Genomic DNA, 23,794 nt, shown 5'->3' with positions numbered 1-23,794 from the left:
TATCAGGGATGATTTCAACATACGTCTGAGAGGGAAGTTAACTGTGGATGGTAGAAATCAAAGTTATGGCATGGAAGTACCAGGTATGATATCTCTGGTTCACAAATAGGATGGACACAGTATGTCTGAAGCCTACGTACTTTGACAGTACTTGCACTAGCAACATCATATATATCCCCTGAGCAAACTACTGGCCCATTCCCATTGCTCACCTATTTCCTGCAGATAGCAAGCAAGATTTTATTTTACCAAGACAGCCTTGAAGGTAGCCTGCTAAAATCAGATGTCATCTGAGTTCCCATAAAGGAAATACTGGGTCAAGAGAGTTCCCTGGAATGGAAGAACCACAGAGGCACAAGTACTTCACCTCTGTGGCAGTGTATCCTAGCCTGAGGAGAAAGATGACAATTTGGTGAGATATTACTAAGATGTCTGGGTACTTTGGAAATGGGATGAATATCTGCTGTTGCCCTTAACTCTCATTTAAACTATTGCAATAACCTCCTTTTCTCTACACCTTCTTGCCCTGCCTCCAATTTATTCTATATATCCACTTCACATAAATCTTCCTAGAGGATCAGTCATTGCCTTGATGATAAATTTTTGAGGAAGAGAGTAACAAAATGGCTCACCAGTGCCTGGAGTAAAAACTCTTTAGACCACCCTACTTATTTTCTACTACTTCTCAAAGTGAATTCTATTCTATCCAAACCATACCACCTGCTATCTCATCTCTATGCCTAAAACTACTCCCTTACATTTTACCAAGGAGCAAAAGAATGAGCTTTCCTCAGTTCTCATTCTCTTTCATCTTTATGCACCATTTTATATTTTGATTCACTTCCCTCCTTTAAATACTTCATTCCTGACTCTCTTCAAATGCTATGCTCCTAAAGTCCCTCTTCCTATCTAATTGTTGTTTACCATCTCTCTTCTTTCTTGCCCCTGAATGTGTATCCTAAGGATCTGTCCTTAGTCCTTTTCACATATCCCTCAAAGATCTCCTTCATTCTTGTATTTCTAGCCAGACCTTCTATGCATAACCTTCTCCAAAGTCTCCAAGTTTGACCTCTTCCAAACTCCAGTCATATTTTCAATTGACTGCTGCACTTCCCTTACAGAGATTACTTACCAATCCCTTAAAATTCAACATGTCAAAACTAGTCCACTTCTAGTTTCCCCAAATGGCATCATCATCATCATGTCATCCAGATTTATAACCTTTATAACTAGACAGTTATGATTATTTTATGATCAAAGTGATATTTAATTGGGGTCTGGAAGGGGAAAGACCACTCCACTACATTCTCTATCTGAATAGTGAAATTCTTCATTGTATCTTCATTGTATCAATCAATCAGCACAGTATCTCAAAACCAGCTGGGTGAAGGCAAGTCCTACAACCTGAAAGTCAGAGCTGAATAGGCAGGTTCTGTCTGAGTTGTAGGGACGGAACCTGTCTTTTGGCCTTTGCCAGGAAGGGTACAAGACTTACAAAGGACCTCTCCCAGGTGGTCAGAAACACAAAAATGGTCCTCGTTATATGAAACGGATTTAACACTGAAAGAAACTGAAGCCAGATGAGGTCTTTTGGGCTACAGGATAGACTAGAGATAGAACAGCAGAGCAGAGCCAGACAAAACTAGAATTTGAATTTTGGCTCTGCCTCTGTGAGCTACATAATATTAGATGTGCTACCTAACTTCTCTGAACTTGTTTCCTTGTCTGTAAGGTATAAACTAATAATACCTAAAAATTATGATACAGTGATGAAAATTAAATTCAATCATGAATGCAGAGTGCCTAGCACCAAGCCTAACATGCAAAATGGAAATTCTTGTTGTCATCATCATCATCATCGTTTTTCTTGTTAGAAGTTTAACATTTTTCTCTACTAACTGCTGAGTTACCTCAATAAAACATTTTCTTCCCATGTCTGAGAACTGTCATTGGCAGGCAACACTCCATAGTGCTGGAGCTGGTGGGTCCAGCACTTGAACTTCCTTTGTAAGAATCTTCATTTCTCTATATCATCCCTGAGGAAGTTTTTGTGTCTGGAGCAGCAAGTCAACACTCTGAGAGGAGTTACATAATCTCAAAGTCATCACTCCAAGTCATAAGAGGTTCAGCACTAAGGAAAAGGCAAGACTTGGTCAAGCACACTGAGGATGCCAGAAAGAAGGATAAAATGCATGAAGGCAGAAGAGAATGTTTAGAAAGTCTACAGAGCAGACTCAGGGTTAACAGTGCTGATCTCTTTAGGGCTTTGCTCTATACCCTCCTTCAAATAAGCCTTCACCAAAGAATGACCCTTCATTTCACAAACCAGCCAGGTATCCTCCAGAGAGGAAAAGAGCACTGAAAGTTGTGCAGCACTAGTTACACGCTTCACTTGCTGACATTCTTTAAGAGTAGGCAGAGCTCCCAGTCACAGAAACTCTGAAATGTCCAGAATATACTTTATCTGACAACCATTAGGACTCTTACCTCAGAAACTGACTTGGAATGATCTTATTGTAGATAACCCATGGCTGTTATATTCAGATCTGTGGGCGCCCCCCAGCCTGTGCAGACCGGGAAAGATCAAATATGGCAATAGCAGTACCACTTTGTGATATCTGTAAAGAAACCAGACTCTTAAAAATCACCTGATGGGATACAGAGATTTTCAGCACCATCTGGAACTGAAAAACCTTCCAGCCACCAGCTCCAGAATGAGGGAGTTATCCATGCCAGTAAATAAAATGACGTATTACATTGGGCAAATCTGCTGCAAAAGACCTTTTGAAAGTGTTAAAGAGCAATGATGTCACTTTGAAGACTAAGGTGAGCCTGAACCAAGCCATGGTATTTTCAATAGCATTCATATGCATGTGAGAGGTGGACAACGAATAAAGAAGACTGCAGAAGAATTGATGCATTTGAATTGTGATGCTGGCAAAGAATATTGAATGTACCATGCACAACCAGAAGAACAAACAAATACGTCTTGGAGAAAATTCAGTGGGAATGCTCTTTAGAAGTGAGAACTGCCACACCTCTCTCTCGTACTTTGTCATGTTAGCATAAGGGACCAGTCCCTGGAGAAGGATATCACACTTTGTAAACTGGAGATTCAGCAAAAAAGGGAAAGACCCTCAACAAGATGAACTGATACAGTGGCTGCAATGATGGGCTCAAGCACAGCAAAAATTGTGTGGATGATGCAGGACCAGGCAGTATTTCATTCTGTTATACATGGGGTCACTCTGAGTCAGAAGTGACTCAGCAGCACCTAAAAATGATAACAACAAATCTATACGTAAGTAGAGAGTCAATCATCTGCATTGTGGAAAGGACTCAACATATGCCCAACTAAGTCCAAGGGCAACCCAGAGACTGACTGGGGCAATCAAGCAAATACAACTGTGCATCCTAAGCCAGAGAAGTGAAGATGGTCTGCGACAAAGAGGGGTTTGGAGAGACATTCTGACTAGATCCAGGTAGCAAAGATTATTGCAGATTGCAGAAGGGTCAGGTCAAGCTCTCCAGTCAAGGATCAGGGTTAAAAAAGGGGATGGTTCCACTCCCTCCTATTGCTCTATGGAGCAGAAAGGGAAGCTACTGGATACAATGTGAGGCTTTGCACAAATGTGTGCTTTCAGAAACAGGGACTGACTACTGGACAATGAATGGGAAAAGCTAAGGGTTCAAACACAGTAAGACTTCCACTGAGATGTGACCAGTCCCACAGACCCATGTGGCCAAGACCAAACTAGATATGATTAGGAGTATACATGTCCCAAGCCTGCTTCAGTTTGAAAGAGGGATATCCACAGCTTCAGTGGCAAGGAAGAGGATCCAGAAAAAATGTGGTTAACAGAAGGCGAACTGTGATGCCAAGATCCAGAGGATAGGGCCATTAGTGGGCAGAGACCTGAGAAGCTATGACAGTAAAGGTCACAGCCCACAACAGAATGTGGTTGGCAGAGGAGGTAGGGGAGAGTGGTGAGAAACAGTCACATGCTATGGGAAAGAAACAGGCATGGGCTTTACTGATTAATACATGAATCCAGGCTGCCTGACAAAGCACACACAGGGTTAGGAAAACATGAGTTCCTAGTCTCTGTAAGCCTCTCCTAGATTTCCCCTCTTCCTACTACAGCCAGCTACCTTCTTTCACCCTGCCACTATGTCTCTCTTTACATTCTGTGTACCTCACCTTACATAGATCACCTCCCTCTTCCTCCCTTTTATGCTCATCCCTCAGTGGTAGGCAAAGGCTCTAACCTGTGAGGGCATCCCCACCCCAATGCTTATCATGCACAGTAGTTGCTCTAACCACACCCCCCATCATGGTCATTCACAGTAGGCCCTTCCCACCCTCCCAACCCCCATCCCAAGTAACACACTGGTGCAGGCTCCCTCTCCCTCTCTTCCCACCCGTCACTCACAATAACCCCGCACTTCGGATCAAATGCGAAGGTGCCACAAGTGAGGAGGTGAGAGGCATTGGCAATGGCGAGAATCTGGATAAAATTGTGACATTCGTCCTGGGGGTCAGAGATGGTTAGAGAGAATCAGAAGCAGCAGGAACAAGGAAGGGTCAGGTAGTGTCAGGAGAGTTAGATGCAGCTCTGGAATCAGAGATGATAGGTGATGACATAGTGTTATAATCCCTGACTGGACCCATGGGATGGGGGCACTGTACGGGACTAATGGAGTCGGAGCTGGGCCAAGGCCTCAACTGATACTCAGGACAGGGCCTGGATTCACACCTACCTCCTTCTTGCCTTTCCTCCTACAGTTCTGTCTGTGCGCCTCGGGCACCATCCAGTCAATCTGAGAAAGGAAGAGTGATTGTTCCCCTCATATTACGCCCCCCAAACTTCCTCAAGGTCAGAGGAGATGAGACAGTTCCAGACCTTCCATCAATTTGGTAACTTCAGAGATCCCTAGTGCATTGTTCTTCAAACTAGAAGTCCCCACCCATTATTGAATAATGAACTCAATTGTGAAATCATGACCAGTAATTTTGTTTTTTTCCTTCCTCTCTATGTCTTCCCCTTCCTCAATGCTCCATGTTGATCACTCATATTTGGTACATTGCTTTTCTCTTCACCCAAATCAATACTTACCTCTACCTATCTAAGTGTTCCCTCCCCTCCCCACCCACCCCTGGTAACCAACAAAGAAAATTTCCTTCCATATATAAACTTTTCCTTGACTTTTACAATAACGGACTAATACAATATTTGACCAATATTATTTTTAATGAAATAGAATAGTATCACACATAGGAGAGTGGATATTGTTTCAAGAAACATTTCTTTCAGAACATACTTTGTATATTGGATAGCAATGTTAAATATATTTCTTACTTACTAATGTGTGGTCACAAAAATTTGAAAGCTACTGCTATAGTGGTTTATGATTCTAGTGATTCCTCTACCTGCTGTAATCTGAAACCTACTCATTGTGGCCAACTCCTCATTATGATGACCCTCCCTCAGAGGTCCCTAGGCACCATGACACCCTTCACCCTCAGCTGACACCCTCAGCTGCCATCTCCTCCATTCACTCTCACAAATATTCCTCCTCCTACAACCACTGATAGTTACTATGAAACTCTCCCTCTCCCTCTCTCTCTCTCTCTCTCTCTTCTCTCTTCTCTCTCTCTCTCTGTCTCTCTCACACACACACACACACACTCACACACCATTAACCATGGTTCTAATCAGATGTTCTAGGGCCTGAGGTCCTCCCCATTCTCAACGCTCACCCTGCGGGGTCTCTCCCCTGAGAAGGGTAGAGATAAAGCGAAGATGGTGTCCCGGGCGCCAACATAAAGTGTATGGGAAGCAGGATCCACAAGGAGAACAGAGTAATTATGTATCTGAGGGACAGCAAATCGCGTGAGGTAGGAGTCAGCTTCTGGCAGGAAGAGAGAGGAGAACAATATTAACCATTGCTTCATAAGGGTTGAGTCTACAAGCGCAAAGCCAAAGAGACGAATTTCTGTTTTCTTCAAGGTACTGTTTATTTAGCAGCCATCAGGGGGAAAAGCAGACCTCTGACAGGCTGACCATCTAAGCTTCCCAAGAGATAACTGATGAGGCCATAATATTTAACACACAATCCCATCAAGTTGCTTTTTCGCTAAAAATAAAATACTTTATTAAAATAACAACATAAATATTAAGTCTGTTTACTTCTATTCATAGCAATGTGATATACAACTTGAAAATACCTATAGAAGGTTCAAATACTTTCCTCTGGTATATCTTATTTTTTTATTCAGTTCTTAATGGTAACTGTTATCACTTAGAATGGAAATGTTTTACTCTTTTCACCAACACATTGGGAGTTTATCTTCCCTTTCTTCCCCACATTTTGAAACTCTTCCAATTCCACCCAAAGAAAGTACAGTGGGAAAGAGTATGTACTTTGGAAACAGACCAACCCACGCCAAACCCACTGCCACTGAGTTGATTCCAACTCATAGCGAGCCTACCAGATAGAGCAGAACTGCCCAGTAGGGTTTCCAAGGCTGCAAATCTTTACAGAAGCAGACTGCCTCATCTTTCTCCCATGGAGCAGCTGACAGGTTCAAACTGCCAACCTTCTGGTTAGCCATCAAATGCTTTAACCACTGCACCACCAGAGCTCCTTGGAAACAGATCAGCCTGTGTTTAAGTGTGGCTCTTCACTTACCAGCTATACAATCTTGAATAAGTTACTTGCCCTCTCTGAGCACCATTTTCCTCGTCTGTGAATACCACCATCCAGGATTGTTAGTAGAATTAAATGAGATCACATATGTAGAAGCGCTTAGCACATAGTAGTACATGCTTCACAAATGGTTCCTTTCTTCCTTCCTTGGGCATATGTTCTGTTTTGAACAATTCTAAACCTCCCATCAGCATCTGAAACTCTTATATGTTTAAATATTATAACAAATAAATTAGCACAAATTTACCTTCTTAGCTCAATCTCTGGCTCTGAAGACCTTACTCCTGCACACAACACAGCTCTACTCTGCCTGCTTTGTCTATTGATCTGTCCTCAGGACAGTAGAGGGCCACCATTCATTCCTACATGTCATATATGGAGTCCCAACCATCCATCACCTTCCCACACATACATGCTAATCTCTATGGTGTATCCAGCCAACTCTCCTATGCTTAGAATAAACACTAGATCACCCAATCTCCTTTCCTACCCCTACCTCTGTTTTACTTTGCCACCTAGACCTGTCTGAATGCTGGACATGAACCCAACTTGGCAATCTCAACTCCATGTTATGGCTATTGCTCTGGCAAAAACTGAAACCCCAGGCTCGAACCATACAGCATTCCTGTAAGTTACTGGTATGAAGTTGAGATTTTTTTTTTTTTTTTCCTTTTATTATTGTGATTTGGGTGAAATTTTACAGAGAAAATTCACTTTCCATACAGCAGTTCACATACACTTTGTCTCATGACATTGACCACAATTCACCACAATACAACAGCTCCCTTCCCACTTCCTCCTAACAGTCATCTCTTCCCTGTGTCCACCCCTCCATGCAGCCCTGCTCCCTGAGCTGTCTCCCTGTGCATAAACAGCCCTTCTTTCTCCCATGATTGTTGTCTCCAAGGACTGTATATGCATCAGGTAAATGTTCAACTCCTATGCCTGTCTTTTGCTTGGCTGGAAGCCACTGGTATAGGTTCAATTCCAGACCTGAAGGGCAGCTAGGGGCCATAGTCTCCGTGGTTCCACCAGGCTCTATCAGACCAGCAAACCTGGCCCCCTTTTTGTTTTTTCCAAATGATTTTGAGTTTTGTTCTACATTGTTCTCCCTCTCTATCCAGGATCTCCTACATAGATCCCTTTCTAAGTGGTTGACATTGGTAGCCGGGCACCATCTAGTTCTTCTGGTCTCACAGTCACATAGGCTGTGGATCGCACAATGTACCAATTGCTAGGACTAAATGTTTCTATGAATCTTTGGTTTTCTTCATCTTTGCTCTGGACGAGGAGAGACCCATCATTGCACTAGATGGCAGCTTGCAAGCTTTTAAGATCCCAGTCGCTACTCGCCAAAGCAGGAGATGGAACAGCAATTTGTGTAGAATGTTATGCCAACTGAGCTTGATGTCCCCTGCGACTATGGTCCTGAGCCACAGGTTCAACTACTCAGTCACTCTGGGTAGCTGGCTGTGACCACGAAGTGACTACAACCTTGTCCCTTGTCAGAGCTACTATACACCTGGGAATTCAGATCATACATATACACTTATAGGACCATTGTCTGCCAACCCTATACATGGTCTTAGCTACACTCCCTGCTTCATGTTGTTGTTGTTGTTGTTGTTGCTGTTTGCCGTAGAGTCGGCCCCGACTCATAGCGACCCTTCCTTGGATTTCCGAGGCAGTATCACTACGGAAGTAGGATAGCCCAACCTTTCTTCCGAGGAGTGGCTGGTGGGTTTGAACCGCCAGCCTTCTGGTTAGCAGTCAAGTGCCTTAGGCACTATGCTACCAGAGCTCCTTTCCCTGCTTCATAGACATACCTAATAGTTCAGCCTGTCCACTCATCTATCCACCCGTATACCCATGTTTGCCTTCACTGACAATGCAGTACTGTATGTTCAAAAGGGTTCATCTTTGTTGTCTGTACCTCTCATGTACCTCTCTATGTCTTCTCCTTTGATGCCATCATGTTGATCACTCACATTTGGTACATTGCCCTTCTCTTCACCCAAATCAATACTTATCTCTACCTATCTAACAGTGTTCCCTCCCCTCCCCTCCCACCCCTGGTAACCAACAAAGAAAATTTCCTTCCATAGATAAACCTTTCCTTGACTTTTACAATATGAAGTTGAGATTCTAAATTAACACTACCAGTTGTGACTTTTTGCCAACAGGTTGTACTATCAACTTTACCAGTTCTGTCTGTTCAAGGTGCTAACACTCAGTGCTCTCTGAGAAGAAAACAAGATCCATGACCACTCATAGCCACCTCAGCAAAGAGCCTCGAAGTGTGAATCACTCCTATTACCATTTTTAAGTCTGTGGCATCCAAGGCTCCTTCCAAATTTTTGGAAGAGCTATAGTCCCCCAGCCCTCCTTCCAAATACATTAAAAACAGGACTTTGTATTAATTCATTGAATGGTTTTCCTACATTCCAAGTAGGGGATGCCTTGAGGGAGCAGGGAATATTGAGGAAGCTAAGCAGGATAGGTGGATTGTATATCAGGAGGATGGAAGCTAAAGTCAGAGATGTGAGGAGGCTGGGAAGTGGGTTAGGGAGATTAGGGCTGTGAGCAGGCTTGGAGGGAGGAAGAACTGATAACAGGTGATGAACTTGAGAAGTGGGCATACATGGAAATGCTGAGCAGGGGATCAGAGGGATAGATGGATGGTTGGAATGGAATGGAAGACATATGGCTTTGAAAGCAACTGTGTCCAAACTGGACACAGGTGTATGTGCACGAAATAAGAGAGAGGAAACTTCCAAATGAACGAACAACCTCAGGCAACCCCTACATCCCCTCCTTGGGCCTCAGTGCCCGAGTCTGCACCGTAAGGAACTCTCTGAGGTTCTGAAAATAATGGATTGAGGGTGCAGACAGGGCGTGTCGTGGGCGCCAATGTGCGAGGCCCGGGCCCAGGTTACGGTGGAGGAACACCGCATGGGGATCCCGCCCCGGTATGAACCCGGCAACGAGGGTGGCGCGCGCGCTGAGGGGTTCCTGAGGGAGGCCGCTGGGTTGGAAGAGTAGGTGGGTGTGGGACCTCTGGGCGGGGGCCCGAGCCCGACGCGAAAGCCTGATGGCGAGGGCGCCTGCGCCTTACCGGAGACGGGAAGCGAGGTCCTGGGTACCGAACGGGGAACATGGCCAAACACCGGAGCACTCAGTACCGCCAGCAGCAGCAGCGGGAAGGGCGAGGCCGGAGGCGGCCCACAGCCCGGGCGGGGCCGCAAAGTAGAGGCCGGCATCTTTGGTTCCGCCTGGCTGACGGGTGGGGCGCTCCCTGCCGCCTCCGCTCTGGGACACCGTGCAGGCGGAGTCGGTCCCACTCGGATCCCCTCGGCCCAGCTCGGCCTGCGGCTGCCGGACGAAACACAGCCCAGCTCCGCCCCCTGAAGAAGAGACCAATGGTCTCGCCGCTTTCCTTATCCAATCAATCGGGGTTGAACGGAGGCGGGGCTTAGGAAAGAAGCCCAACCCAGGTAGAGGCGGAGCTAGCCCAGTTGTAGGTAGGAGGTCAGCAGCAAAATTGGGCTGGAGGTATCGCCCTAGGCCTTCCAAGTGACAAGTTTCCTCTGGCAACTCCAAAAACTCAAATGTCAAGATCTGCACTAATAGGGAATATATGTGGGTAAATGGGTATGTTGTTGTTGTTAGGTGGCATGGAGTCCTCTTCCACTTATAGCGACCCTATGCGCCACAGAACAAAAGACCGCCTGGTCCTGCGCCAGCTCCGCGATCCTTGCTATACCTGAGCCCATCCCAGCAGCCACTGTGTCAATCCATGTCTTTGAAGGCCTTCCCCCATTTCCTTGACCCTCCACCTTACCAAGCATGACATCGTTCTCCAAGGAATGGTCCCTTCTGAACATGACCAAAGTAAGTGAGATGAAGTTTGGCCATTCTCGCTTCCAAGGAGCATTCCAGCTGCACTTCCTCCAGGACAGATTTGTTAGTTCTTTTAGCAGTCCATGGTACTTTCAGCATTCTTTGCCAGCACCACAACTCAAACGCATCAGTTGTTCTTCAGTCTTCCTTATTCATTGTCCATTTCTCACAGAATATGAAGCGATTGAAAATATCATGGCTTGTGTCAGGCACACCCTAGTCCTCAAGGAGACATCTTTGCTCCTCAGCACTTGAAAGAGGGCTTTTGCACCCGACTTGCCCAGTGCTATACATCGTCTGATGTCCTGACTGCTGCTTCCATTGACATCGATTGTAAAACCAAGCACTGTGAAGTCTTTGACAACTTCAATCTTTTCTCCATTATAGTGATGCTGCTTATAGGCCCAGTTGTGAGGATTTTTGTTTTTTTTATACTGAAGTGTAATCCATCCTGCAGACTGTATTGTTCAGTCTTCATCAGTAAGTGCTTCAAGTCATCCTCACTTTCAGCAAGCAAAGTTGTGTTGTCAGCATATTGCAGGTTGTTTAATGATCTTCCAATCTTGATGCCACATTGTTCTTCATATAGTCCAGCTTCTCAGATTATTTGCTCAGCATACAGATTGAATAAATATGGGAAAAGATACAACCCTTATGCACTCCCTTCTTGATTTTGAACCATGCAGTGTCCCCTTGTTCTGTTTGAATGACAGCCTTCTGGTCTATGTATAGGTTCCTTATGAGTACAATTAAGTGTTCTAGAATTCCCATTCTTCTCAATGTTATCCACAATTTGTTATAATCCAACAATCAAATGCTTTTTGCATAGTCAATAAAACACAAGTAAACATCTTTCTGGTTTTCTCTGCTTTGAGCCAAGATCCATCTGACATTAGCAATGATATCCCTTGTTCCATGTCCTCTTCTGAATCCAGCTTGCATTTCTGGAAGCTCTCTGTTGATGTACTGCTGCAACCATTTCTGAATTATCTTCAGTAAGATTTTACTTGTATGCAATATTAATGGTATTTTTCAATAATTTCCACATTCTGTGGAATCACCTTTCTTTGGAATGGGTACAAATATGGATTTCTTCCAGTCAGCTGGCCAGATAACTGTCTTCCAAATCTCTTGGCATTGCTGAATGAGTGCCTCCAATGGGGCATCCATTTGTTGAAACATCTTAATAGGTATTCTGTCAATTCCTGTAGCCTTGTTCTTTGGCAATTCCTTCAGTGCTCCTTCAACTTCTTCCTACAATATTATTGGTTCTTGATCATATGCCACCTCCCGAAATGGATGATCTACCAGTTCTTTTTGTGTCAGTAACTCTGTGTATTCTTTCCATCTTCTTTCGATGCTTCCTGCTTCATTCAGTATCTTGCCCATAGAATCTTTCAATAACGCATCTTGAGGCTTAAATTTTTTCCTCAGTTCTTTCAGCTTGAGAAATCCCAAGCATGTTCTTTCCTTTTGGTTTTCTAACTCCAAGTCTTTGCACATTTCATTATAGTAATTGGCCTTGCCTGCTCAAGCTGCTTTTTGAAATCTTCTGTCCAGCTCTTCTATCTTGTCATTTCTTCCATTTGCTTTGGCTACTCTCTGTTCAAGGACAAGCTTCAGAGTCTCTTCTGTCATCCATTTTGGTCTTTCTTTCTCATCTTTTTAGTGACCTCTTGCTTTCTTCATGGCTGATGTTCTTGATGTCATCCCACAGTCTGGTTTCAGTCATTGGTGTTCAATGCATCAGATCTGTTCTTTAAATGGTCTCTAAATTCAGGAGGGATATATTCAAGATCATATTTTGGCTCTTGTGGACTTGTTTTAATTTTCTTCAGCTTGAACTTGTGTATAAGCAATTGATGGTCTGTTCCACAATCAGCTCCTGGCCTGGTTTTGGCTGAAGATATTGAGCTTTTCCATTGTCTCTTGCCACAGATGTAGTCAATCTGATTCCTGTGTGTTCGGTCTGGCAAAGTCCACATGTATAGCTGCCATTTATGTTGTTGAAAAAGGTATTTGCAATGAATAAGTCGTCGATCTTGCAAAGTTCTATTATGCGATCTCCAGCATTATTTCTGTCACCAAGGCCAAATTTTCCAACTACTGGTAATTCTTTATTTCTAACTTTTGCATTTCAGTCACCAGTGATAATTAACACATCCTGATTGCATGTTTGGTCAATTTCAGACTGTAGAAGCTGATAAAATTCTTCAATTTCCTCCTCTGTGGCTTTGGTGGTTGGTGCATAAATTTGAATAATAGTCATATTAACTGGTCTTCCTTGTAGACGTATGGATAGTATCCTATCACTGACAGCATTGTACTCCAGGAAGATCTTGAAATATCCTCTGTGATGATGAATGTCATGCCATTCCTCTTTAAGTTGTCATTCCTGGCATAGTAGACCATATGGTTGTCCGATTCAAAATGGCCAAAAACCAGTCCACTTCAGCTCACTAAAGCCTACAATATCAATCTTTATATGTTCCATTTCATTTTTGACAACTTCCAATTTTCCAGATTCATACTTTGTACATACCATGTTCCAATTATTAATGCATGTTTGCAGCTGTTTCTCCTCAATTTGAGTCATGCCACGTCAGCAAATGGAGGTGTTGAAAACTTTACTTTATCCGTATCAGTAAAGTTGGTTCTACTCTGATGATGCCACCCTTTCCCAGTCATATTTTGAGAGCCTTCCAACCTAAGTGGCTCATCCTCCTATACTGTATCACGCAGTGTTTCCAGGCTATTCATATAGTTGCCTAGTATTGTAACAGACGGTGTTTCTCTGCTATTCATAAGGTTTTCCCTGGCCAATTCTTTGAGCAGTGGATGGCCTCTTCCTTCTTCCTAGTCTGTCTCAGTCTCAAGCTGTGCCAAAACCTGTGCACCGTGTGCAACCCTGCTGGCATTTGAAACACTGGTGGCACAGCCTCCAGCCTCACAGCAACACACAAGCCACCACAATATGACCAAGTGACAGACAAGTTCATCTCCGTTAGCTGTTCAAAACCTCTCCACTCTCCCCTTACCTGGATCCTTGCCACTTGCTTGCTCTGGCTTGGATGCCCTGGCTTTCCTTTCCTTTCCCCTCCATTTTTCCTGCCACTGGGGGGCCGGTGCCTGGGTCCCTGCCCTTACCTGGATCCCTCTGCTGCTTGCTTGCTCTCTCCTGGACACCCTGACTTTCCTTTACTTTCCACTCTGCTTTTCCTGCCTCTTGGGGGTTGGGGCCTGGATCCCTCCTCCCCTTACCTGGAACCCTCTGCTGCTTGCTTACTCTCTCCTGGACACCCAGACCCCAACCCCCAAGAGGCAGGAAAAGCAGAGGGGAAAGGAAAGGAAAGCCAGGGCATCCAGGGTAAATGGGTATATGTGCCAAGTTTCTCAAAATTATTCCTTCTGCAAGCATTTAATATGGTTCCCTATGTGCCAGACACAACGCAAAACACTAAAGATACAGACAAAAAAAAAAAAAAAACATGGTCCTTGCATGTAAGGAGTTAACAGTGTAATAGAGCAGATACGTAAACAAACAACTGCAAATAGATCATTGCAATACAGTGTGATATATGTTTGCTGTGTGGGTTAAATTTGTTTTCGCTATGAGAAACAATTGAGAGAAACAAAAAGATGTAGAGGGACTAGAACATATGCAGGTGCCTCTTTTCCTGCTGAAACATCTAACCTATCCTGAGCCACTCCTTGGCTCATTGTGGGCTGTCTTTAACTCCACTTCTACTTGCATCTCAGACCATGAACTGAGAGGAAAATAATACTAAGAAAGAGAGAAACAAAAGAAATCTGTGCATCTGTTCATTTTTGGTTGGTACTGGCATTTTTTTCTCTCCTGTGGGCTCGTTCAAAAAGAGTCCTTGTGGCACAGTGGTTATGCACTCAGCTGCTAACCCAAAGGTCAGCAGTTCAAACCCACCAGTTTCTCAGAGGGAGAAAGATGTGGCAATCTGCTTCAGTAACAATTACAGCCTTGGAAACCCTATACAGCAGTTCTACTCAGTCCTGCAGGGTCACTATATGTCACAAATCCCATGGGACAGTTCTACTCTGTCCTGCAGGGTCGCTATGAGTCAGACTGGACTCCACAGCAGTGCATTTGGAAGGGAATCCTTCAGAGAGGAATTCCTGTTCAACCACTCAGAGTTGAAGATCCAAACCAGGTGATAAACCACTGGACATTCCTATATGTCAGAGAGACTATAAGAATCAGTAGCAAGTAAGTGAGAATAAGTATAAGTGAAGAGGGGCAGACCTCCTTGGGAGTTTGAAAAGACTTAAAAGAATTTTCTGAGGGTGGACTAAATTCTAACTTCCATGAGGGCAAGGACCATTGTTCATTTATTTACTATACCCCAATTTTTAGCACAGTGCCTGGCACACAGTGTGTCCTCAAAAAATATTTATTCAACAAAAGAGTGAGAGAATAAATGAACCAGTGGATGAAAGATGTGAGAGACTTGAAGGTTAAAGCCAAAAAAACACCATAGGGGTGCCACTGAAATGTTTCATTGAGGGGGGCAGGGAGAGAAGGTAAGGTGCAGATGCCAGGTTTAGCAAATATTCTCAATAGAGATCCAAAACTCTACTTAAGGGCCAAATAAAGAGTTACCAGGGCACTGGGGGGGGACTCTGAAGAAAGATTGAGCAATCTACTTCCGTAGAGATACCTCCTCGGCAACTCAAGGAGGGGTCGCTATGAGTCGGGATCGACTCCATGGCAGTGAGTTCGGGCACCACGAACTGGGAGACTTTGAAGAGGTGCACGCCTGAGGTGAAATCCGGAGGAAGCCCTGCCCCTCCCCCCTGCCACCCCGCAGCGCGCACACAGTGGGCCGCCTAGCACAGCCGCGGCAGGCCGAAAGGGGGCGCCCTCGGCGGTGCGGGTGGACGCGGAAAGCCAGAGGGCCAGGTAATGGAGTTTCTGACTTCCCAAGAAAAAGTGAGGATCTTTGCAGTGCTACACGCCTCAGGGCAGGAGAAGGTGCTGGGGACCTCTGAATGAAGGAATGAGCTTGCCCCCCTCAGGCAGGTGTTAGAGGTTCAGGAACCCGCCCGAGTCCATCCTGGCCCATGGCAGATGCAGAGGCAGGACTGACGGCCAGACCCGGGAAATGAGGGACTAAAACACACTGCGGGTCGAGTCATCTCTCAGCTCGAGTTTACTGAGCTGCTGGGCCTATGCCGGGCCTGTCCGCCTCTGAAGACTGCCCAGGCCTGAGGGCAGGGCCCCTTGTCTATAATGCATAAAAGGCTCCGCGCCTAGGGGCCCACGAAAATATTTTCATTTAAGAAAAAAAAAAAAAAAAATGGAGAAGGTACCACGAAATTCAGTGCTGCAGTACCTGAGGGAGAATCATTGAATTATTTCTCACAGGAGGAAGTGAACTGAGGGTTATAAAAGCGTAGTATAGGAGCTCTGGTGGTGGAGTCCCTAAGGCATTTGAGCTCTGGTGGCGTAGTGCCTAAGGCATTTGACTGCTAACCAGAACGCTGGCGATTAAAACCCACCAGTCACTCCTCCAATCTACTTCTGTAGTGATACTGCCCCGGAAACCCAAGGAGGGTTCGCTATGAGTCGGGTCAGACTCGAGGGCAGTGGGTTTATAGGCACTTTTATGGGTACGCATAAAGGGGCTCTAAATTATTGAAACCTAAAGGACAAGTAAGGTTCAGGAGCACTTTACTTATTCAGAAAAGAGTGATTAGCAGCAGCGGGAGCCACAGCTAGAACCACAACACATTTTGGGACCTGAAAGACACCGAAGAGAGGCTGGAGGGAGAAATGGATGTTGGGCAGCAGCTGGCATGGCATGAGGTGAGGGAGTTTGAGCAGAAGACACAAGCAGAGTTTTGGGGTCAGGGTAAGGTTTTTGTTCCAAATACAACTGAAAATGGTTTAAGAAATTTTATGAAGGGACTAACTTGATGGTTTTTGGTGGTTCAAGGCCAGATATAACTGGTTCCAGATATAACCAGTTTGCAGGGAAAAACCATTAAGTGGGTGCTCTTGGCAAAAACGAAGAGTATGGGGTCAGAAATGAAGTCAGATCCTGCTTGGTACTATGTTTATCAAATGTTGTAATTAATCATGTTTGAAGATACAAAAAAGAAAACTGCCTCTTACCCCATTTGAAGTAAAGTCTTTCAAATTGAAAGTGTGAGACATTAAAAATGACTGTTCATGCTGAAACCATGCAAAGTGATTTAAGTGGGGAAAAGTACAGTTGTTTTGTGATCTTTTAAAAGTAAAAACTGTCAGTTGTGTGTATAGGGAAATGAAAAAAATAGTAAAAGTGATATTTATGTTGTTGTTGTTGTTATGTGCCGTCGAGTCATACCTGACTCATAGCGACCCCTCCTTGGGTTTCCGAGGCAGTATCACTACGGAAGTAGGATTGCCCAACCTTCCTTTCGAGGAGTGGCTGGTGGGTTTGAACCACCAGCCGTCTGGTTAGCAGGCATGTGTCTTAGCCACTATGCTACCAGAGCTCCTGATATTTATGTAGTACACTGTAATTTAAAACATTAGAAAATTGAAGATTAAAATGTTTTATTTCTCTGTTTAAAAAATAGTTTGACTAGTGCTTGCCTTCATCTCATGGTATAACTTATAATTATCTTCAAACCTGCAAACTAGCAAGCATCTTCTATGCCTTAATAAGTTGTTACATTCCTTTCTAAGTGTGAATCAACATCTAACATTTTATTCTTTACGTTTTCAATGTTGTAAAATATCTCGAAGATTTCTTTCAATATGAAGTCTTTTGTCATTGTCGCTTTCTCTGGGACATCTTCAGACATTTGGTCACAACCACTTCCTCATTTATGTTGTTAAATTCACCTTGACTATGGGAGCTCTGGTAGCATAGTGGCTAAAGCACTTGACTGCTAACCAGAAGGCTGGCGGTTCAAACCCACCAGCCACTCCTCGGAAGTAGTGATACTGCCTCAGAAACCCAAGGAGGGGTCACTATGAGTCGGGGCAGACTCGACGGCACATAACAACAACAACAACAACAATGACCCACCAGCCAGCCACTCCTGGGAAGGAAGGTTGGGCAATCTACTTCCATAGTGATACTGCCTCGGAAACCCAAGGAGGGGTTGCTATGAGTCGGGTCCAACTCTACGGCACATAACAACAACAACATGTTCCTCTGGCTGCAAATCTAGAGTCTATCAAGTGTGCAATGTCAACATCCTCATGGTCAGCTGTTTCTTCCATAACTCCATTTACATTCTAGTCAAATTTCGCTTCCAACATTATCACTTTTCTTTGCTACTCTTTCATATTTGTTATATTCTCTTTTGATTATTCATTTTTGTAAAATGTCACATGTGTTTATCACTAGGTAACAAAGAATTAACACAACTACATACTTTGCTGTCTATGTGTGAACGGAATTATAGATGTACAGTCAGTGCAGTCAGCAACCGAGTTTGGGGAAACACTGATCATGAAGCACGTATGTTATTTACATAGCAGACTGAAGAGCTAGCTGCAATTTGTGCTTTATATAGTTACTTATCATATTGTTAGGGGGCTGGTGTTAGTTAACTATATCGTGGTAACTTTAATTTGTACATACTGGAACCATGCAAAGTGAGGACTGCCTGTACTCTAAAATGACAAATAAGGGTTTCAGATTCTGGAGAAGATGGGAGAGGGAGTAGACACTTCTGCATCAAATAAGGCATCTGTGTGCTTGTTTGCCTGTGTGAATCTGTGCCAGCCTCAAATTCAGCATTCCCTGTATAAATTGTTCCCATGCACTTAATTTTAAAGTATAACTAAAAGATCCTTATGGGATGTGCTGTCTTGCTCATTAGTGATTGATTTGGATTCTGGTTCAAGATTAATTTCAACAGATAGCTTAATTTCAACATATTTATTTGTTCCATTGTACCCAGCCCATAGTTGGAGCTCCATAAGATTGTTGAATAAATGAATACCAATTTCCACCAATAAAAAAAGGGAAATTTCAAGGAAATAACTTGACATATTCATTTTAAAGAGTCCCTGGGTGGTGCAAACCACTGGCATGCTTGGGTGCTAACTGAAAGGTTGGAGGCTTGAGTCCACCTAGAGACACCTCAGGAGAAAGTCCTGGCTATTGACTTCAAAATAATCAGCCATTGAAAACCCTATGGAAACCAAAAGGGCAGCATTTGCCAAAAAGAAAGCTTAAAGGCAGAAAGGAGCAGAAAAGAAGAACGAATAGAAACAGAGAACCCAAGGAAGAAGTGGGAAGAGTGCTCATACACTTAGGGGATTGCAACTAATGTCATGAAACAAAATGTACATAAATTGTTGAATGGAAAACTAATTTGCTTTGTAAATTTTCACCCAAATCACAATTTAAAAAACAAAATAAAACCCAGTGGAGCACAGTTCTTCTACTCTGATACACATGGAGTTGTCATGAGTCGGAATCAATCCAACAGCAACTGACATTCATTTTGAGAAACATATGTGTCTATGCACTCTTACATAATTCTTAAAGATCATAAATTCCAAAGAGTTTCTGAAAATTATCGTAATTGTCTTTCTCTTGGTCATTGGTGAAATAAAAAGCCAGTTTTATGTTTCCCTTAATTCTTTAGCTAAAAAACAATTGCAAAAAATCATTTTAGTTCCCAGAAGTAGGGACCCATTTCTTTGATCTAAAGAACGTTTCTATTTATAGTGTCTTAATGTTCTTTTTTAAAAAATTATTTTCGCTAACTATAATATATGTAAATAAAATTTCATAAAACATGAACATACAGTTCAATAATTATAAAGTGAACAGCCATGTAACAACAATAAAGATCAAGAAATAGAGCATCGACAACACCCCAGAAGCCCCACTTTTGTCCCTTCTAATCATAAGGCCCTCCTTCCTTTCTAGACAAAATCACCAACTTAATTTTTTTTATAATCATTTCCTTGCTTTATAATTTTACCACTATGTATTCATCCCTAAACAATATATTTATTTTTGCTTATGTATAATGTCTATGTAGATGCAATCATACATGTAAGTATTCTTTGTCTTTTTTGTTTTATTCAATATTAAGTTTCTTAGACTCATCCATGTTTTTCCATGTAACTAGTTCATTCATTTTCGTTTCTGTATGTGTAAGTATACAATTTATCCATTGTAATGTAGATTTGTGTTGTTTGAAATTTGGGGAAATAGTGCATAAGGCTGTTATGAATAGTCTTTTGCTAATATAGTCTGATTTTGTTCATATATCTCGGTGCATGTCATTATTCCCAGATTATATGATTGTAAACAAAAAATCCAAAAGCTCCAGAGAAAAATTGTTATAACCATTAAGAGAGTATAGCAAGTTTGTTGAATTTAGGGTCCAGTCTGACTCTTTTCTGGACTCAGCCCCCTAGATCTCTGTTCATTGTTTCAACAGAGCACATAATTCAATTTTATGAAAGTCAGTAATTTCTCTTTTTTTCCCTAAAGGTGTCAAGAATATTCAGGTAGTGGCTGCAGTTCTACCTCTGGTCTAGCTGCCATGAATCATGGGCAAACTACCAGCAAAGGACTCTCCACTCAAGCACACATTTACCAGCAACCACCACGGCTTCTCATTGTGCATGTCGCTCTGCCTTCATGGGCTGACATCTGCTCCAACCTTTGTGAGGCTCTGAAGAACTTTTTCTCTCTAGCCTGCAGCTTGATGGGCCCCAGCCGCATGTCCCTGTTCAGCTTATACATGGTGCAAAATCATCACGAGTGCATCCTCCCCTTTATGGTGAGTGGGATAACAATTTTTAAATATCTATATTTTATCCTGAAAGCAAACATGAGATTTCTGAAATAGAGATCAGAATTATTACTTACAGCAATAACCACACTGTTTCTCCACACCCAGTACCCACAGATGATATATGGAGGTTTGTACCACAGGAGAGGAACACAAAAATTATGAATATGGGGATTATTATAGGCTACATGACCACCATCCCCAAATAAAGGGGGGACAGCGAGAAAGAACCTGGGCTTCTTAATTGTTTACAGTCCTTTGGAATGTAAATAACTGACTCCAGGACTGGGCTCTGAGTTTCATCTCCCTTTGAAATGTAAACAGTTAGGGAAATACTCTTTTCAGTGATCTGTGGCTATTAAGTAACCCTTAAACTTCCAAGGCTTTTCCTTTAATCCAGGTTAGTTTTCTTTGCTCAGAAAGACCTAACTGTGAAGAAACATGAAAATATTTCTCTACAGTTCCACATAAGACTCAGGTGAAACGCCCCCTGGGGTTTTAGAAGGCAAAGGGTGGACCAGGGTCAGTTCTTGTACAAAGCTCTCTCACACTTAGACAACTCTCACTCCTCCTCCTCAAGCAAAATTCAAATTTTCCCTTTCCCCTGTATAGAAAGTTCAGAATCACAGGGATGAGGAAGGTTTTCCAAGGTCGACTCGACGGCACATAACAACAACAACAACAACAACAGGTGCATCCTATTCTTTGAGGCAACTTTATGCTGATATAGTTTGTTAAATTGATATAAATCCTGTTATTTAGGATTGCCAAAGGAGGAAGTTTCATAAATCCTCCTTTGGAAGTTTCATAAATCTATTGCTAAATTATTAATAGGAGCTCTGGTAGCGTAGTGCCTAAGGCACTTGACTGCTACCCAGAAGGCTGGTGGTTCAAACCCACCAGTCACTCCTCAGAAGGAAGGTTGGGCAATATACTTCTGTAGTGATACTGCCTCAGAAACCCAAGGCGGGGTCACTATGAGTCGGGTCCAATTCCATGGCACATAACAACAACAGCAACAACAAATTATTAATATAATACCTGACTAGAATTGATTCATTTTTTTTTAATTAATGCCTTAGTTTCTATCATTGAAAGTAGAAAGATAATATCTTCATTGATATTATAAAGAATAAAAATAATATTCATTACTTTATGCCTCTTTGGTTAAAACATTATAAAAATATTAAATGGTTGATTTGGAAGGTACCTGTGGTAGTTAAGGGAGCTCTGGTGGCATAGTGCCTAAGGCATTTAACTGCTAACCAGAAAGCTAGTGGTTAAAACCCACCAGCCACTCCTCAGAAGGAAGACTGGGCAATCTACTTCCATAGTGATACTGCCTCAGAAACCCTATGAGTCAAATCCAACTCAAAAGCAGTGAGTTTGGCTTGTTTGTTTTGGGGGGTTTTTTGTTGTTGTTGGTGGTGGTTTTTGTTTTGTTTTGGTGGTAGTTAAGGTTGTGTGTCAACTTGGCTAGCCTGTGGCTTTAAGTGGCTGCACAGCTTGGTGTAGTTATTCCCCATGATGATATTGATAATCAATGTCATGGTGGAATCTGCTATGAGCAGCTAAGTAGCTGCCTTTAGGGTATGGCCTGCTTCCAGTATTTAAGCTTTGGGAAAGGTTGCTGAGCTTTTGGCACATCTGGATCCTGAATTTGGCCAAGTCTTATCTCAGTGGCCTGCCATGTTGCCTGCCAATCTTGAGATTGTTCCTAGACTTGAACTAGTGGCCTGCCATGTTGTCTGCTAATCTTGGGACTGTGCCGTTTTACTTGTTGATCTTGGGTTCATCAGCCTCAGCAGCTAGGAGCTGTGTGAGTCAGAAAAACCCTCCAGCTCTAGTGGGCCTGGAACGGAAGGCAGAGCTGAAGCCCAAGGTCAAGGAGCCTTCACCCAACCCCTAAAGCCGGCACTTTGAACTCAGACTTCTAGCCTCCTAAACTATAAGAGAATAAACCCCATTTGTTAAAGCCATCTACTGTGGTATGTTTATTATAGCAGCACTAAAGGACCAAAGTAGTACTTTAGGCTCAAAACAGCTAGGGGTTTACTTCTCCAAAGGAGTCATATAGTAATAGTTTTTAGTGTAAATGCTCCACATACTAAATCTGGTGGTTTTGCCTGTGCATTGTTACTTGGGCTGGGGTAGGAATGACGGGGAATGGATGAGATTAATTAAGGAATTCCACTGATACTTTGTACAGCTTGAGTAGAATTTGTTCCTGTATTAATTGTCTGTTGCTACAAAAATATCTGAAAATGTAGTGGCTTAAAACAATAAACATTGATTATCTTACAGTTAGTATGGGTTAGAAATTCATAAGTGACTTAGGTAGGTAATTCAGGCTTCGGGTTCCTCATAAGATTTCAGTCAAGAAGTCAACCAGGGCTGTCGTCATCTGAAGGGTTGACTGAGGCTGGAATATCCACTTCCAAGATGTCATATTCACATAACTTTTGGCAAGAGGTCCTTGTCACTTAGGCCTCTCCATAGGGCTGTTTGAATATCTTCATCCCATGCAGCTGGCTTCTCCGAGAGCAAATAATCTTCTCTTTTAGATAAATAGGAACATGTTCAAAGAACACGATCAAAAAGGAAACCAAAATGCCTTTTATGATATAATCCCAAAACTACACATTCTCCTTTCTTCCACATTCTGTTTCTTAGAGGCAAGTCACTATTCCACCCAAGATGGAATAACACAGATTAAATTTATCCTCTTGCTTTAAATGATAAAATACTAGACAAAGTATATGAAAAACCGTTTTCAAGACACTGGACATCATCAGACAGCAAATGTCAATGGTCCCTGAAGGACAGGAAACAAATGAAGTGAGGCCTACAATTGCCCCACCATACTTCCTTGAGAAAATTTCTAAGCTACAATGCAGAGAGGAGAAACCTGGGTGGGGCCCAGTGAGCTCCCTGAGTTGAGGAAATCCATTTGGGAGTCCAGGGAGACCAAGGCAAATGAATAGTTCATGCACATGCAAAAACTACCCCCGGCCAAGAAAATAACCACCTGAAATGATTAGAGACAATAGTACCTGGTATTCACAACAGAAATAGAACATTGTCCTATTGCCAAACTGCAAAGCCTTATACTTAGTGGTATCTTGGTTACTCAGAATTGTCTTGCCTCAGTAGTGGGGAATAGACTTGGCACTGCTCAGAGTCATCTAACAAACCATAACACAAGATCCAAAATTATCAACCTATTTCCAACTAACTCAATTGCATCCCAGAACAAAGCTCAAGAATATTTATATAAATACAATATCCAGCACCAACTCGGCATAATTTACAGTGTCTGACATCCAACCAAAATGCATCATGTATGCAAAGCAGCAGCAAAATGTGATACATTATTTAAAAAAAAAAAAAA

General features: G+C 42.9%; 2 protein-coding genes across 2 annotated transcripts in view; one reads left to right on the top strand and one right to left on the bottom strand.

Annotated features, from left to right (window-relative positions):
* SEMA4F (ssemaphorin 4F) overlaps positions 1-9,971 on the bottom strand; it is a 44,747-nt gene extending 34,776 nt beyond the window's left edge. Inside the window, exons 1-4 of the mRNA XM_007952661.2 lie at positions 9,827-9,971; positions 5,762-5,913; positions 4,762-4,821; positions 4,434-4,532 (exon numbers count right to left, since the gene is read on the bottom strand). Of these exons, the coding sequence (XP_007950852.1) occupies positions 4,434-4,532; positions 4,762-4,821; positions 5,762-5,913; positions 9,827-9,971 (456 nt within the window). The remainder of the gene's footprint in view (positions 1-4,433; positions 4,533-4,761; positions 4,822-5,761; positions 5,914-9,826) is intronic.
* A 10,180-nt stretch (positions 9,972-20,151) lies between these two features.
* The window catches only part of LOC103207115 (meiosis 1 associated protein), a 212,662-nt gene continuing 209,019 nt past the window's right edge, over positions 20,152-23,794 (top strand). The window contains exon 1 of the mRNA XM_007952659.2: positions 20,152-20,391. Within this exon, the coding sequence (XP_007950850.1) occupies positions 20,152-20,391 (240 nt within the window). The remainder of the gene's footprint in view (positions 20,392-23,794) is intronic.

The sequence above is a fragment of the Orycteropus afer genome, unplaced genomic scaffold (assembly GCF_000298275.1).
Source record: "Orycteropus afer afer isolate SDZICR_OR568_19922 unplaced genomic scaffold, OryAfe1.0 scaffold00354, whole genome shotgun sequence".
NCBI lineage: Eukaryota > Metazoa > Chordata > Mammalia > Tubulidentata > Orycteropodidae > Orycteropus > Orycteropus afer.
This window is presented reverse-complemented; position numbering and strand designations above follow the sequence as displayed.